The sequence below is a fragment of the Narcine bancroftii genome, chromosome 5, assembly GCF_036971445.1.
Source record: "Narcine bancroftii isolate sNarBan1 chromosome 5, sNarBan1.hap1, whole genome shotgun sequence".
In the NCBI taxonomy this organism is placed as follows: Eukaryota; Metazoa; Chordata; class Chondrichthyes; order Torpediniformes; family Narcinidae; genus Narcine; species Narcine bancroftii.
In genome coordinates, this window is record NC_091473.1 from 16,249,231 (window position 1) to 16,261,793 (window position 12,563).

General features: G+C 47.9%; 1 protein-coding gene across 6 annotated transcripts in view; it reads left to right on the forward strand.

Annotated features, from left to right (window-relative positions):
• The window catches only part of LOC138763163 (voltage-dependent calcium channel subunit alpha-2/delta-2-like), a 604,584-nt gene that overhangs the window by 432,089 nt on the left and 159,932 nt on the right, over positions 1-12,563 (forward strand). For all 6 annotated transcript variants that reach the window (XR_011357359.1, XM_069936885.1, XM_069936886.1 and 3 more), the window contains one exon: positions 2,745-2,852. Coding sequence is in view for 5 of the 6 variants with exons in the window: in XM_069936885.1 (XP_069792986.1) it covers positions 2,745-2,852 (108 nt within the window). In the remaining variant the exon portion in view is untranslated. The remainder of the gene's footprint in view (positions 1-2,744; positions 2,853-12,563) is intronic.

Consider the following 12,563-nt stretch of genomic DNA (forward strand, 5'->3'; position numbering starts at 1 on the left):
TTTATATATAGTTTATATATATATATATAGTTTATGTATATTGTTTATGTACAGTTTATAATAGTTTATTGCCCCTCCATAAATCTTCGTCCGCGAAGCCAAGCCAAAGAAGAGTTTATATATATATAGTTTATATATATAGTATAGTGTTGTGTAGAGTGTGTGGTGTAGAGCAGGGGTGTCAAACTCAAATTCACGGAGGGCCAAAATTAAAAACTTGGACTAAGTCGAGGGCCGAAATAAATATTTATTGAAAATTTTCAACAACATCTGCATGTTTTCTCTTCTTTCAACATATGTAATGTTAAACTTTAGGATATAACTTTAGGAGGATAATGTTACAGGTCAGCAGGAGCTAGCTCAAGTTCACCCTTTGCTTGACCTGAGGGAAACCTATTTGGTCCCTGTGGAGATGTAGTCAGCATTCACAGGCTGTGTCCATTTTGGCCTGCATTAGGACTCAGCATTTCCTGCTCACTCCTCAGGCTCTAGGCCTCTATTCACCCTCGACCCACCATCCCTCTACCTGACCAGTCCTTTACCCAACCTCTACTCACCCCTCACTCTACTCGCACTGCCTCTACCCACCCCATCCTATACACGCCCCTCTACTGCCTCTCCCCTCAACCTGTTCCTCCCTCTACCCGTCTCTCACCCTCTAATCACCCCTCCCCTACTCGCCCTACCCCTCCCCTTTTACCTCTTCCCTATCCACCCCTCCTTCTACTCATCCCTCCCTCTAACTGCCCCTCGCACCACCATAACTTCCCCTGCCCATTACTCCTCACCTACACCCTCTGCCCACCCCTGCTTACCCAGCCACTCAGGCCCAGCGCGCTGCCGATCAGCCTTTGAGGACAGCCACCATCTCTCTCTTCACGTGCAGGGCCGAACCAGCCGTCTCTGGGGTCCGGGCGGGTGCAAGCGCTGAAGGCCGTGGCGACCGGGAGAAGTGCGCTCGCGCTGTGGAAGGGCCATCCTGTGCCAGTCGCGCGGGCTTGCACTGCCCGGTGGCCGTGCGCAGCCTGCCACGCCCGTCGCGCCGACAGGAAATCACAGGCGCTCGCCCATCCGCCGCACCGCTCGACAGGTGGGAGAAGTGACTGGTTGTGCGGGGAACCTTCCAACTGGCTTGCCGGCTGATGACATCGACAGACTTCTCGTGTTACAATTTCTCTTGTTACAATGGGGAAGGATGTGCAATGAAGGGGAAGGATGGCGGGGGTGACATTACTAAAAAACAGCATCGGCTCTCGCTGCAGGGTGGGCCACCTCTAATACATTTTTGAAATGATCTTGCGGGCCAAATATAATTATATCGCGGGCCAAATTTGGCCCGCGGGCCAGAGTTTGACATGTGTGGTGTAGAGTGTGTGGTGTCGAGTGTGTAGTGTTGAGTATGTGGTGTAGAGTGTAGCATTTATCTGATAAATCCAATTTAATTTTGTGCAATATTTGAGGTGTTAAATATAATTGATGTAAATAATTATATTGAGCTAAACTATATCTAACATAATATTTGTCATAGTCTTGATAGAGTTCTGCCCATCTCTTCTCATCAATTATTTAAATCAACCTCGCATTTCTGTTGAGATTTGTGAATTCCCTTTTAAATAGTGCCTGCTTGTAGTAAAAGATGTATTGCAGAAATAAATTTCTTCATGTAGCCTCTTCTGATAAGAAACTCCAGCTCAAACATGTAGGTACATTGTTGAACCTAATTTTTCCTGCAAAAATCCTCAATTGAAGATAGCAAAAAAGTGTATTTCGAGTAATTCCATATTTATTGAAATGACATCAATTGACCTTGTTCATAACAATCTTCTATAATGGTATAAAAAATGCAGAGTCTTTTGACCAGAGTAGGGGAATTAGTAGCCAGAGGACATAGGTTTAATGTAAGGGGGAGAGTTTTAATAGGAACCTGAGGAATAGCTTTTTTAAAACAAAAGTGGTGGGTGCATAGAATGGAATGCTGGACCTGGTGAGTGAGGCAGGTATTATTGGATTGTTTGAGTGCGGGGAGAAATTGGACAGTTACATGGATAGGATGGTTATAGAGCAGCATTTCCTAAACTGGATTCCGCAGAAGAAATAATGGAGTAATAATGATCTGCGCAGGTGAAGCCAGTGACTGTGGGCCACAGCTGGTGGGGGGGGGCCTGGGCTGCAGTGGGGAGTGAGAGGTGCTGGGGTTAGCCTGAGCTTGTGACAGGACAAGCTCAGCCTAGGGCCTGGGTGGTAGTTAATCCACTATTGGTGAGTTTATTTACTTTCTTATTAGGTCTTTTAAACTGTAATTGACTATTGGGCTTCAGCGATTTCCAAGTCCTCCCCAAAAGGGTTGCGTGAGCTAAAAAGTTTGAAAAGCCCTGGTTGAGAGGGATATGGGCCAATCGCAGGCAGATAGTGCTAGGGTGGGTATGACATTTTTGGTTGGCATGGCATGGCATGTTGAGCCAATGGGCTTGTTTCCATGCTGTGTGACTCAGTGATAGATAGATGATAAATATTCACAGTTACAGATAGCGTAGGATTAAACAAAAACCAAGTGGTGCATCAATAATGCAGATATCTGGTGCCTGCCATATATTACAGAGGGCATCCTGTACTGCACGGCTGGGATAATGAAGAGCACTGGGGTGGAGTTCACTAGCGGTTACTTATTCTTCAGGTTAACGATATATTCAGCTGCTGACCATTGGACAAAATGGTGAATTGGTTTCTGCTCCTATCCTTTCCAGACCACCTCGATTCGGGCAAACTGCAACAAGATCATCATGATGTTCACAGATGGGGGTGAGGATCGAGCTCAAGATGTTTTTGAGAAACATAACTGGCCCAATAAGACGGTGAGTGGAGAAGTTATCCTTGACATTTGGTCCAAGGGGGGGCCAGACACAGAGCCCAATACGAGGTGCATCCCTATCTATTGTGTCAGATCCAAGTGTTGAGGTGGAGAAGGTTGACATTGTCGGCTGAAGGGCCTGTACTGTGCTGTAATGCTGTATAACTAGTGTGGGTGGAATATTTTGGTTGCCATAGGCAAGTTGAACTTAAGGGCCTGTTTCCATGACTTTAACTGAGTCCAAATTTAGAGTGGTATTTGAACTGCATTTTTACTTGAGATTTAACAGATCACTGTTTTTAACTGTAGCCTTGATATCCTTTTGTTTCAGCCATTTTTTCTGCTTGACCCTGATGCCGTTTTCTGCCCCCTCCCTTCCTTTCCTTATACTATTAATTATGGATATAAAGAGAATAAATGCAAGCAGTCTTTTTCCACTGACGTTGGGTGAGACAAGAACGAGAGAACATGGGTTAAGATTGAAAGGGTTAAGGTTGAAAGGGCCATCTTCTCAGTGAGAGTGTGAAATGAACTGAAGTGGTGAATGTGGGCTCAATTTCAACATAGGAAAAATTTGGATTTGCATATGGGTGGGAGGGATCTGAGTGCAGGTCAATGAAACTAAATTGGACAGCCATTTTGCACAGACTAGATGTGCTAAAGGCTTGTTTCTGTGCTGTGGTGTTCTGTGGTTCTAGAGATGCAGCTCTTTCCCAATGGGAGCAGCTGAAAGATGCTATTTTTCAACCTCTGAAAGACATTCATGAGCAGATATAGGTGTTTACAGCAGGTCTTGAGACTTTAAATAAGGGAGCAATAAAGGATGAGAGGTGACTTAATAGAGGTATATCAGATTATAAGAGGCTTAGATAGGGGAGGGGGAGAGACACAGCCAACACCTTTCTCCCGGGCAACCATAGCAAATACCAGAGGACTTCTGTTTAAGGTGAGTGGAGGCAAGTTTAGGGGAGATGTCAGGTAAGTTTTTACAGAGTGGTGGGGGGGGGGGTGCCTGAAATGCATTGCCGGAGGTAGGGTGGCGACTGGTACAACAGACTTTCAAAAGACTCTTAGATAGGCAAGTGGATGTAAGGTAAATAGTGGAAAGGAAGTTTATATATATAGAATGTTGTGGAGTAGATGCATATTGTGGGCCGAATGGCCTGTACTGTACCACAATGTTCTATGATGAGTGTGGGTAGGACAGTTTGATCGGCATGGGCAAGTTGGGCTGAAGGACCAGTTTCCACACTGTTACTCTGTGGTATTAAGTGAATGCAAATTCAGAGTGGGATTTGAACAGCATGTTTACTCCAGAGTCGATAGGTTACTCAGTATTTTATCGCAGCCTTAAAATCCTATTCTAATCTCATTGTTTTGCTTGACCCTTGCACCCTTTCATATCCCTTTCCTTCCTTTTATCATGTTGTGTGTAAAACTAGGTCAATGAATCCAAATGTGACTGTAGTTTTATTTACACGTGTAGGGGAGTCGCAACGGGGGTAAAAGATGCACACTCACCGATTTAAACAACACACTCACAATCACAAGTGGTAACCATATGCCACAGTGCCACTTGTGGGTAGAAGGCTTTACAATCAAGTTACCTCATGCAATATCTGCCACCCCTTGATATCCCTGGCAGGCACGGCTCTTGTCTAACTAAACTAGCGATACGAGGCACACAATACTACAGCTCCCAACCCTTTGACTGCACACACCTTACCAAAAATCCTCTAGCATTGCCCACAGCTCCCAGCCTGGAGTGGAGCTCGGGTTCATCCTGAAAGAGGAAGATGGCACACGCATGGCTTTATAGTGCCATCAGCTGGAGAGTCCAGACTAGTTATCGATGAGGTAATTAAAGGGGCCAATGACCAGGAGTGCACTGACCTGTGGGCAAGGCTTGACCTTGATTGGCAGGTGAGGTAACTTCTGATCAGGTCCCATAGAGGTCATGCCCCTCATCAATCCATGTTCCTGCCAGATTCCAGACAGGCTACATGCCCCTCTGCAATCCATTCCACCCCTTACTCACCAGTCATTGCATATATCCATATAGACTAGGAGCCTTGGATAAATTTACAAAGAGAACATAAGTGATTGTAGTGACTCAGTGAATGGCAATAGCCCACCAACTCCCCAGAGCCCCAAAAGGGCCACCAGCTTCCCCAAGAGGAGTCGTGATGCAGGAACTGGTCCCTTGATTTTTCAGTTTTACCCACCGACTCTCGAATCTACTCACTCGGGATGAGTGATGTTCCCTAATCCATCAGTAATGCTTTACTAGTCACTGCACAGCTACCACCTTCAGCAGAGAGTAGGTAGTCCAAGGCGATCAGTTCCACAAGGTAACTATGCAGATGGCCTTTCAGCTCTGCTGCCCCTCCAGTCCGAGTATCCTCCATTTGCCACAGTGCCGCAGCCGCCTCATTGACCAATGTCTCCAGCACACTGGTCATGTGAATTACTTAGGCAGGACAGGCGGGCAGTGGCATACGGGGGAGGTCGATCATCCAGAACTTTCTGCCTTTTGCCCCAATGTCTGCGATAGGCTGGGTGCTCCCTGAGGTCATTAGGTGGTGGATATAAGACATAACATCCTGGAAAGGATCAACCAAACCATTCCATGGGGTGTCAGGGGTAGACACTGTTCCCATATCCAGTATGTGCCACTGAGTGTTCAGGGTGCCCCTAGCTTTGCTGCACCCTCTACTGTGGACACTGGCCTTCTAGGTACCATTCTTGCACTCGCTGTGCCCTACCGACAGGCTCAGCCAGTACTCATCAAAATATCTGCACCAACATTCTCCAGCCCTGCTCACCAGTTGGGGAGTCACTCTGAGAGTCTGGACTTTAGTGTTTCTCGGATAGTAGGGAGGGAAAATGCCAGTTCCTGAAACACCCACCCCACTGGGGGGTCACTGGCTGTAAGGTTGTGTAAGGGGAGGTAGGTGGGAGGTCATTGCCATGTGGGCCCACCCTGCACCCCCATATCAGAACACCAGAATTGGTGTAATTAAACAGTTCATGCAAACATTTTATTTCTGTGATGTTGAATGGAATGGACGCATGTGGAAGTCCCTCAGCGGCACGCGTCAGAGTTGGCATGCTGCTGGTGTATTCGTAGGCCACCCTGAGGAAAGTGTTGTAGGCTTACACGACACTGATCGGAATAGTGATGATCAGTAGTGTTTTCCATGGCAGCATCCTCCTGTTTTGGGGGTGGGGGGGGAGGGGTAGTGCAAAAATCATTCTCTTCTGGTTAGTTTTTGGGTGTGGTCACATGACAGATTAAGTTTGCTCGGTATCACTCCATCGAGTATCTCTGGGCCCTCGCGCTATAATTTCCCCTTTTTTTTTAAGTGAAACTTGTGGCTGTTGCATCCACATTCTACCTGATTCCTCAGGGTTCTGAACCTACTGCTCCTCCGATTTGGGTCATTGGATGCCACCAGTTTGTGTGAGCGCGGGGACTCTCCTGGGCAGTCAGACAGGAATAGAGTTTGTCCACTGCCTGCTGCAGCATACTCCACCACCGCCCCTGCAGTGTATTGGTGGCCATCAGTGTGTGTATATTTGCTCCTCGAGCAGGCCATTCATTCATCTGATTAGCCCAGATGCCTGTACATAGTAGAGGACATGCAGCAGCTATGAGATACCAGCCTCTGCCGCCCACTCCTATTCTTTTGTCCCTGTGAAGTGTGAGCCCTGGGCGGACTGTACCTCCCATCATTTTCCATAAATGGAGTATGTATTGTGAGGGAGTATTGGTTTTTTTACTTTTGCATGGGAGAGGCTCAATTATAGTCGATTTGCTTAACCTGGCCTGCTCCTGTGGTGAATGCGGCCTGGAAGGCCCTTTGGCCAGTCCCTTGGTTTTACTTGTTGACAACTTGTTGGCAACCATGGTTCTTGATTCATCATGGGGGAGTGAGACCCCCAGACCCTTTGCCCATTGCCACATCCTGTCAGCCCCCCTATGCCCACTTTTATGGTGCACCCATGAGGCCAAGGGTCCAGGTCACTCTGCTCAGGGCGAATAGGTTGCAGAGCAGATTTGAGCAGCTTGGTCCACAGCAGCTTCGTGGGCAGCTTCAGTGGTTTCCCTGGAGATGTGCCATGCATGTGGTGGATCATGACCATTCTTTGTTTTGCCACCTGCCAAATGACCAATGCTGTTGTCCCCAGAGCAGGCAGCTGTGGATCTGCCACCCCATCTCCTGCCACTGGGCCATCAATTTGCCATGCCGTTTGCCACAGCCCAGGAATCCATGTAAATGCGGACTGGTTCGGTCCGGTAGTCTCTTTTAGGTTAAGTACCACAGCCACCCCCTCTCAGTTCCTCTGGCTGGAGCTGTCAGTAAACCAAGCTTCTTACTACTGCCTAGGGTGTCAAAGGGATGGCCCCAGGCAACTGGGGAAGGCTTCACTGTGGATACTGGGGGGGGGGGGGGGGGGAGGGTCCTGTCACTTTTGGTTGGAGACATAATCTGTTCATGTAAGGGGCTCCCCCTCTCTGCGAACGGCTTCTACGCAGTCTGCTATGTACCATTTGAGGATAGCTGGGCACAGCCCACCTTGTAGGTGACATCAGCAGATTTAACCCATTGCACGATGGGGAGGTGCGGCCGAGTGTGACACTCTCTGATGCCATGTGTATAGTGTGAGGTAGCAGGCGAACACCTGATGCTCGAATGGGGAGTAGCAGGAGGCAGCTTTGGAGAGGGACTTGGCCCAGAAGCCATGTAGGAGTGGGACTGCGACCTTGCCTCATTTTTCAGGGACTACAATTGGCAATTGTCTTTGTGGCAGAGACCTGTAATTCAAAGGATACTCCAGTCTGGTGGGGGGCCAGCAGTGCCTGTTCAACGGCCTGGTTTGACATTTCAAACACAGTTCATTGCTCAGGTCCCCACTGAAATGTTGCATTTTGCCTGGAATTGCTGTAGAGTGGACAGAGGAGCATGGTGAGATGGGGAAGATGGTGCCAGTAACCCAAAAGACCCATGAAACTTTACATCTCCTCTTTGTTGGTAGGCACTGCCGCATTGAGGACTTGGCTTTCAGTGGCTGCAGGAATTTCTCTGCTGACGGATTGCCACTGGATGCCCAGGAAAAGGATTGACTGGGATCCTATACTTTTTCCAGGTTAATGGGCCATCCTCACCCCCGCAGCGAGGTGATTAACATCTCGAGGGCTTGTGCTGAGGAGCCCCTGAGGAGGATATCATCAATGTAGTATGCTATTGAGATATCCAGGGAGAGGTTGATATTTTAAAGCCCTGGATGATTAACCCACGACACAATGTATACAATCTGCCCTCCCAGGTGAAGGCAAATTGATCCTGGGAGTCGGGACTGGGGGGAGGGGGGTGGATGCAGTAGCGAGGTTGGCAATTGCATATCAGTGTTTATTCTCCTATCCCCAATGCCCGTGTAACTACATCGGGGACTGCAACAGTGAGTGGGATTTCGGGAGGGAGAGAGGTTGCGACTTTGTTTAGTTGGAAGCCATTTTCCTTTTGCACTGGGCAGACTGGGCTGTTGAAAGGTGAAATGGCAGGCCTGATGACTCCCTGACACAATAATGCATCTATAGATTCTGTGATTTCTTTGGTGCCCCTAGGCACCCGGTATTGTCAATTGCTGACTACCTTGGAGGGTAGCCATTGGACCACCCCAACTTCTATGGTCGTGCAGGGGACCTTGAAGGTAAACTTCCCCTTGTTGGTGCATAGGAATTGCCCCTTCAGTGTGTTCATGCCCAAGATGCACACTGGTGAGTCAGCAACCAAAATGGGGATGTAGTGGCGTGCATCATTGCCTACAGATAGGGGGAGGGTATCTTCTCTGGCTAGGATTCTGGAGCCTCCTAAACCCTCTGTGGAGATCTGCAGTCCTTCCCAAATTGCAGGATTGCTCAGCCTTGGTGTCTACCAGGGCTATCCAAAACTGTGCATTCCCTTTGTCCCAGTAGACAGCTACTGGAATGAATGGCCTCAGGCTGTCCTGGCCTCTATCCTGTGGGAGTGGTGCAGATGTCTGCCACCCCGTGGGTGATTTTTTTTTTTCCCCTCTCCCGCTCCTGGATATGAGAAAATTCCTATTGCAGCAGGGTTTTCAGCTCTGCCCTAAGGGAGTCAGGGGCCACTGTGTGTGGGGGGTGAGCTGAGGAAAGGCTGTTCTAAATTGTGGGTGGAGACTTTGGAGCTCCTCCCCAACAGGGCTTTCCCCCACAGTGCTCTTTACAGAGTGCGTACAAAGCAGAGGTAGGGATCCATTAATGCTAACGTGCTCCACACCAGTGCACAATGATGCCATAAACAATTCTTTGTGAGTAAACTGGTCCTCATTGCCCACCCTTGCCTCAGCGTGCTGACTTGACTGGGTGCTCCCTGGACCATGTGCTCAAGCAAATAATCTAATGGTTTACCGGACAGTCTTCCCAGTTGCTGGTCCCATGAGAGGCAGAATCACAGAATTTTAGATCCAGGCATCCTGTGGTGACTACATGGCCTGCTAGGACATCAGTCACACTTCATTTCTCAGAAATTACAGTCGCAGGCTCCCCCATATATGCCCATAATTAAAGCCCATTCCCTGATGAACCTTGTCCCCTCGCTCATCATGTTCCACTGTGGCTGGTGGCATAGGTCCCATTCTAGCAGAGGTGGGTATCGGGTCTGCACTGCCCTCATCACCTGACACAAAGGTGCCATCGCAGGTCTTTTCAGGCAGTGCCTGCAGGGCATTATTAATTTTCTGATAAGCTACCCAAGGTGCTCGCCTCCTGACAGGAGAGGTTTATATTGGTGGCCCTCTCATCCCAGAGCCTGAGCAGCAAGGCGGTCATGTGTTTGCCCGAGCACTGGTACTATACGTCTCCATCATGGTCAACCCTTTCACTGAATATTCCCACATCACTGTGGTTTTGCAGCAGCCCCAGATATGTCCCTCTGAGCTCCCCCCTCCCCATTCTCTGACGTTTCCCCATTCTGTAGAGTCGGCAGAGTGCCCTCAAGACGGATATGTGACCGCGTGATCACCGTTCTAGTCTGCAGGGGTTCAAGTGCAAAGGGGGATGCATGGGACAGGTTTCATCCTCCTCGCTCTCGTCACTGCCCATCCATATGTCCCCCTCCCCCAACCACGTTGAGCCCATCCCATTTATGGACAACCAGATCTATCTGCCAGCCAGAGCAGTGAGCTGTACAGAGTTTCTGCATTTTAAGATGCCTGCAGGCTACCTCTGTCCCTCTCCCCTCGATCAGTGACTTGAGCAGTCTGTGCTACCTCCTGCAGTCCACAGAGGTGTTGCTGGAGTGCCTCCATCTCCTTACTTTTCTGGACGCTCTCCAAATCTTTCCTTTCTGTGATCTCACAACCGTTTCTCAGGCGAGGTGCCTGCAGCCAAAAGGCATCCCTCTGACTCCCCTGAGTTTTTGGGAAGCCAACTTCTTGAGGAGGGACATCACATGGTGACCTATTTTCTCACCACATGGGTCCAGGTGCTTGGACCAGCCAGCTCCCAAACCCTGCACTATCATCTGTCCACCGCCTGCTCCAATTCCAAAACATCTCCCCTGTAGCTGTGTTCAGTTGAAACTCCAAGGCCACTCTTTGCAACAACTGTGTGTGTGTGAAACCGGTTCGATGGGTTATGAGTCTGAATGCGGCTGATTGAACTGTTTTTAAATTTATTTACACATGTAGGGGAGTCGCAACAAGGGTAAAAGATGCACGCACTCACTGGATTAAACAACGCACTCACAGGTAGAAGGCTTTACAATCAAGTTACAACATACGATACCTGCCATCCTTTGATATCCTTGGCAGGCATGGCTCTTACTAAGCTAGCGACACAAGGCACACAGTACAACAGGTCCCAACCCTTAGTCTGCACACACCTGACCAACAACCCTCCACCGTAGCCCATGGCTCCCAAGCTGGAGTGGAGCTCAGGTTCATCCCAGAGGAGAAAGAGGAAGATGGCTTGCGTGCAGTGGGCTATTGGCTGGAGAGTCTGGCCCAGGTATTGATGAGGTAATGAAAGGGGCAATGACGAGGTGTGTATTGACCTGTAGGCAAATATTGACCTTGATTGGAGGGTGAGATGATGTTCCTATCTGGTTCCAGACAGAGGTTGCATATCCCTCCACAAACCATATTCCCACTAGTTTCCAGATGGAGGGGTCAAATACCATTAATTATTTCATCAGTTCTGTCCCTCTCTGAAGTATGTCTCTCCTAATTTTGTAAATATATCAGATCACTCTTAGCCTCATACATTCCACTGAGAATAAACCCAGCCTGTTCAACCTCTCCGTATAACTACAGCCCTCTAATTCAAGCAACATCCTGGCGAATCTTGTCTGCACTCTCTCCAGTGCTACCAAATCCTTTCAGTAGTGTGGCAACCAGAACTGTTCACAATGCTTTCAGTGGCCTAACCAATGTTTTGTACAATTGGAGTGTGACATCCCAAGTGGCTCAATGCATCAGCCCATTAAATGCCCTTTTCATTACCTCTCTGCCTGTGTTTGCATTTTCAGTGATTTCTGAATTTGCACCTCATAGTCTCTCCATACATCAATGCTCCCTAATCTCCCTGTTGTTTACTCAAGCTGTCCTACCAGAATGTGACTTCATGAATGAGTGCAATTTTACATTTGCCCTCCTTGGGAAAAATTCCAAAGAGCTTTCTCCTTGCTGCCCAGGGCTGGAATTTTATACCTTCCTTGCCTGGGAAAGATGTGTGCAAAGCCTGTGGAAGATCATCTAGTAGTATTATCGTATCTCCTCCATGTTTTCACTGTCATCGGATACTGGTTCGTTCTGAGTGTAAGTGATCCTGTGATTGTTTCCTTTGGATTACTTACCCTATGTAATTGGTTTATCTGCATGCCTTGCTCCAGAATTATCCCTTTATTTCCATTGTCCTAGATATAATTTATTCCCCAGTGTTGGTCACTCCGTGTCATTAGCTGCCTGATGTATTTGCTCTGTTTTGTTGCATTAATGGCACAGCCTATTCAGGTGAAGGGCCGTATTGACAACCTTTTCACGTTCGAGAACCACTCAGGTGAAACATGAATTATTTTCACCACATGGAAACAGGCAGTGTTATTTTTAGCTGTGCCTCTGAAGGCACAGTTGCTAAAATTTATTAACAGTTTCTGTTCAGATTGCAGACAAATAACACTACCCAATAGTGTCTCCTTATTTAAAAATGCAAAATTTTATGGCTTTGACAGCATCATTTTCTTGTCTTGAAGCATAGAACACAACAACCCAGTACAGGCCCTTCATCCCTCGATGTTGTGCCAAAACATATATCTCTATTTTTTTTTAAAAAGTACTGAACCCTCCCTACCCCGTAACCCTCTATTTTTCTTTCTTTCTTTCTCTTAAATCCCCCTATTGTTTCAGCCTCCATCACCATCCCTGGCAAGGAATTCCAAGCACCCACAACTCTGCATTTATATATTTTAAAAAAACCTTACCCCTGATGTCGCCCCTAAACTTCCCTCCCTTCACTTTGTATATGTGTCCTCTGGTGTTTGCTGATCCTACCCTGGGAAAATGGTGCTGGCTGTCTACCCTATCTATGCCTCACATAATCTTGTACACCTCTATTAAGTCTCCTCTCATCTGTCTACACTCCAAAGAGAAAATTCCCAGCTCTACTAACCTTGCCTCATAAGACTTGTTT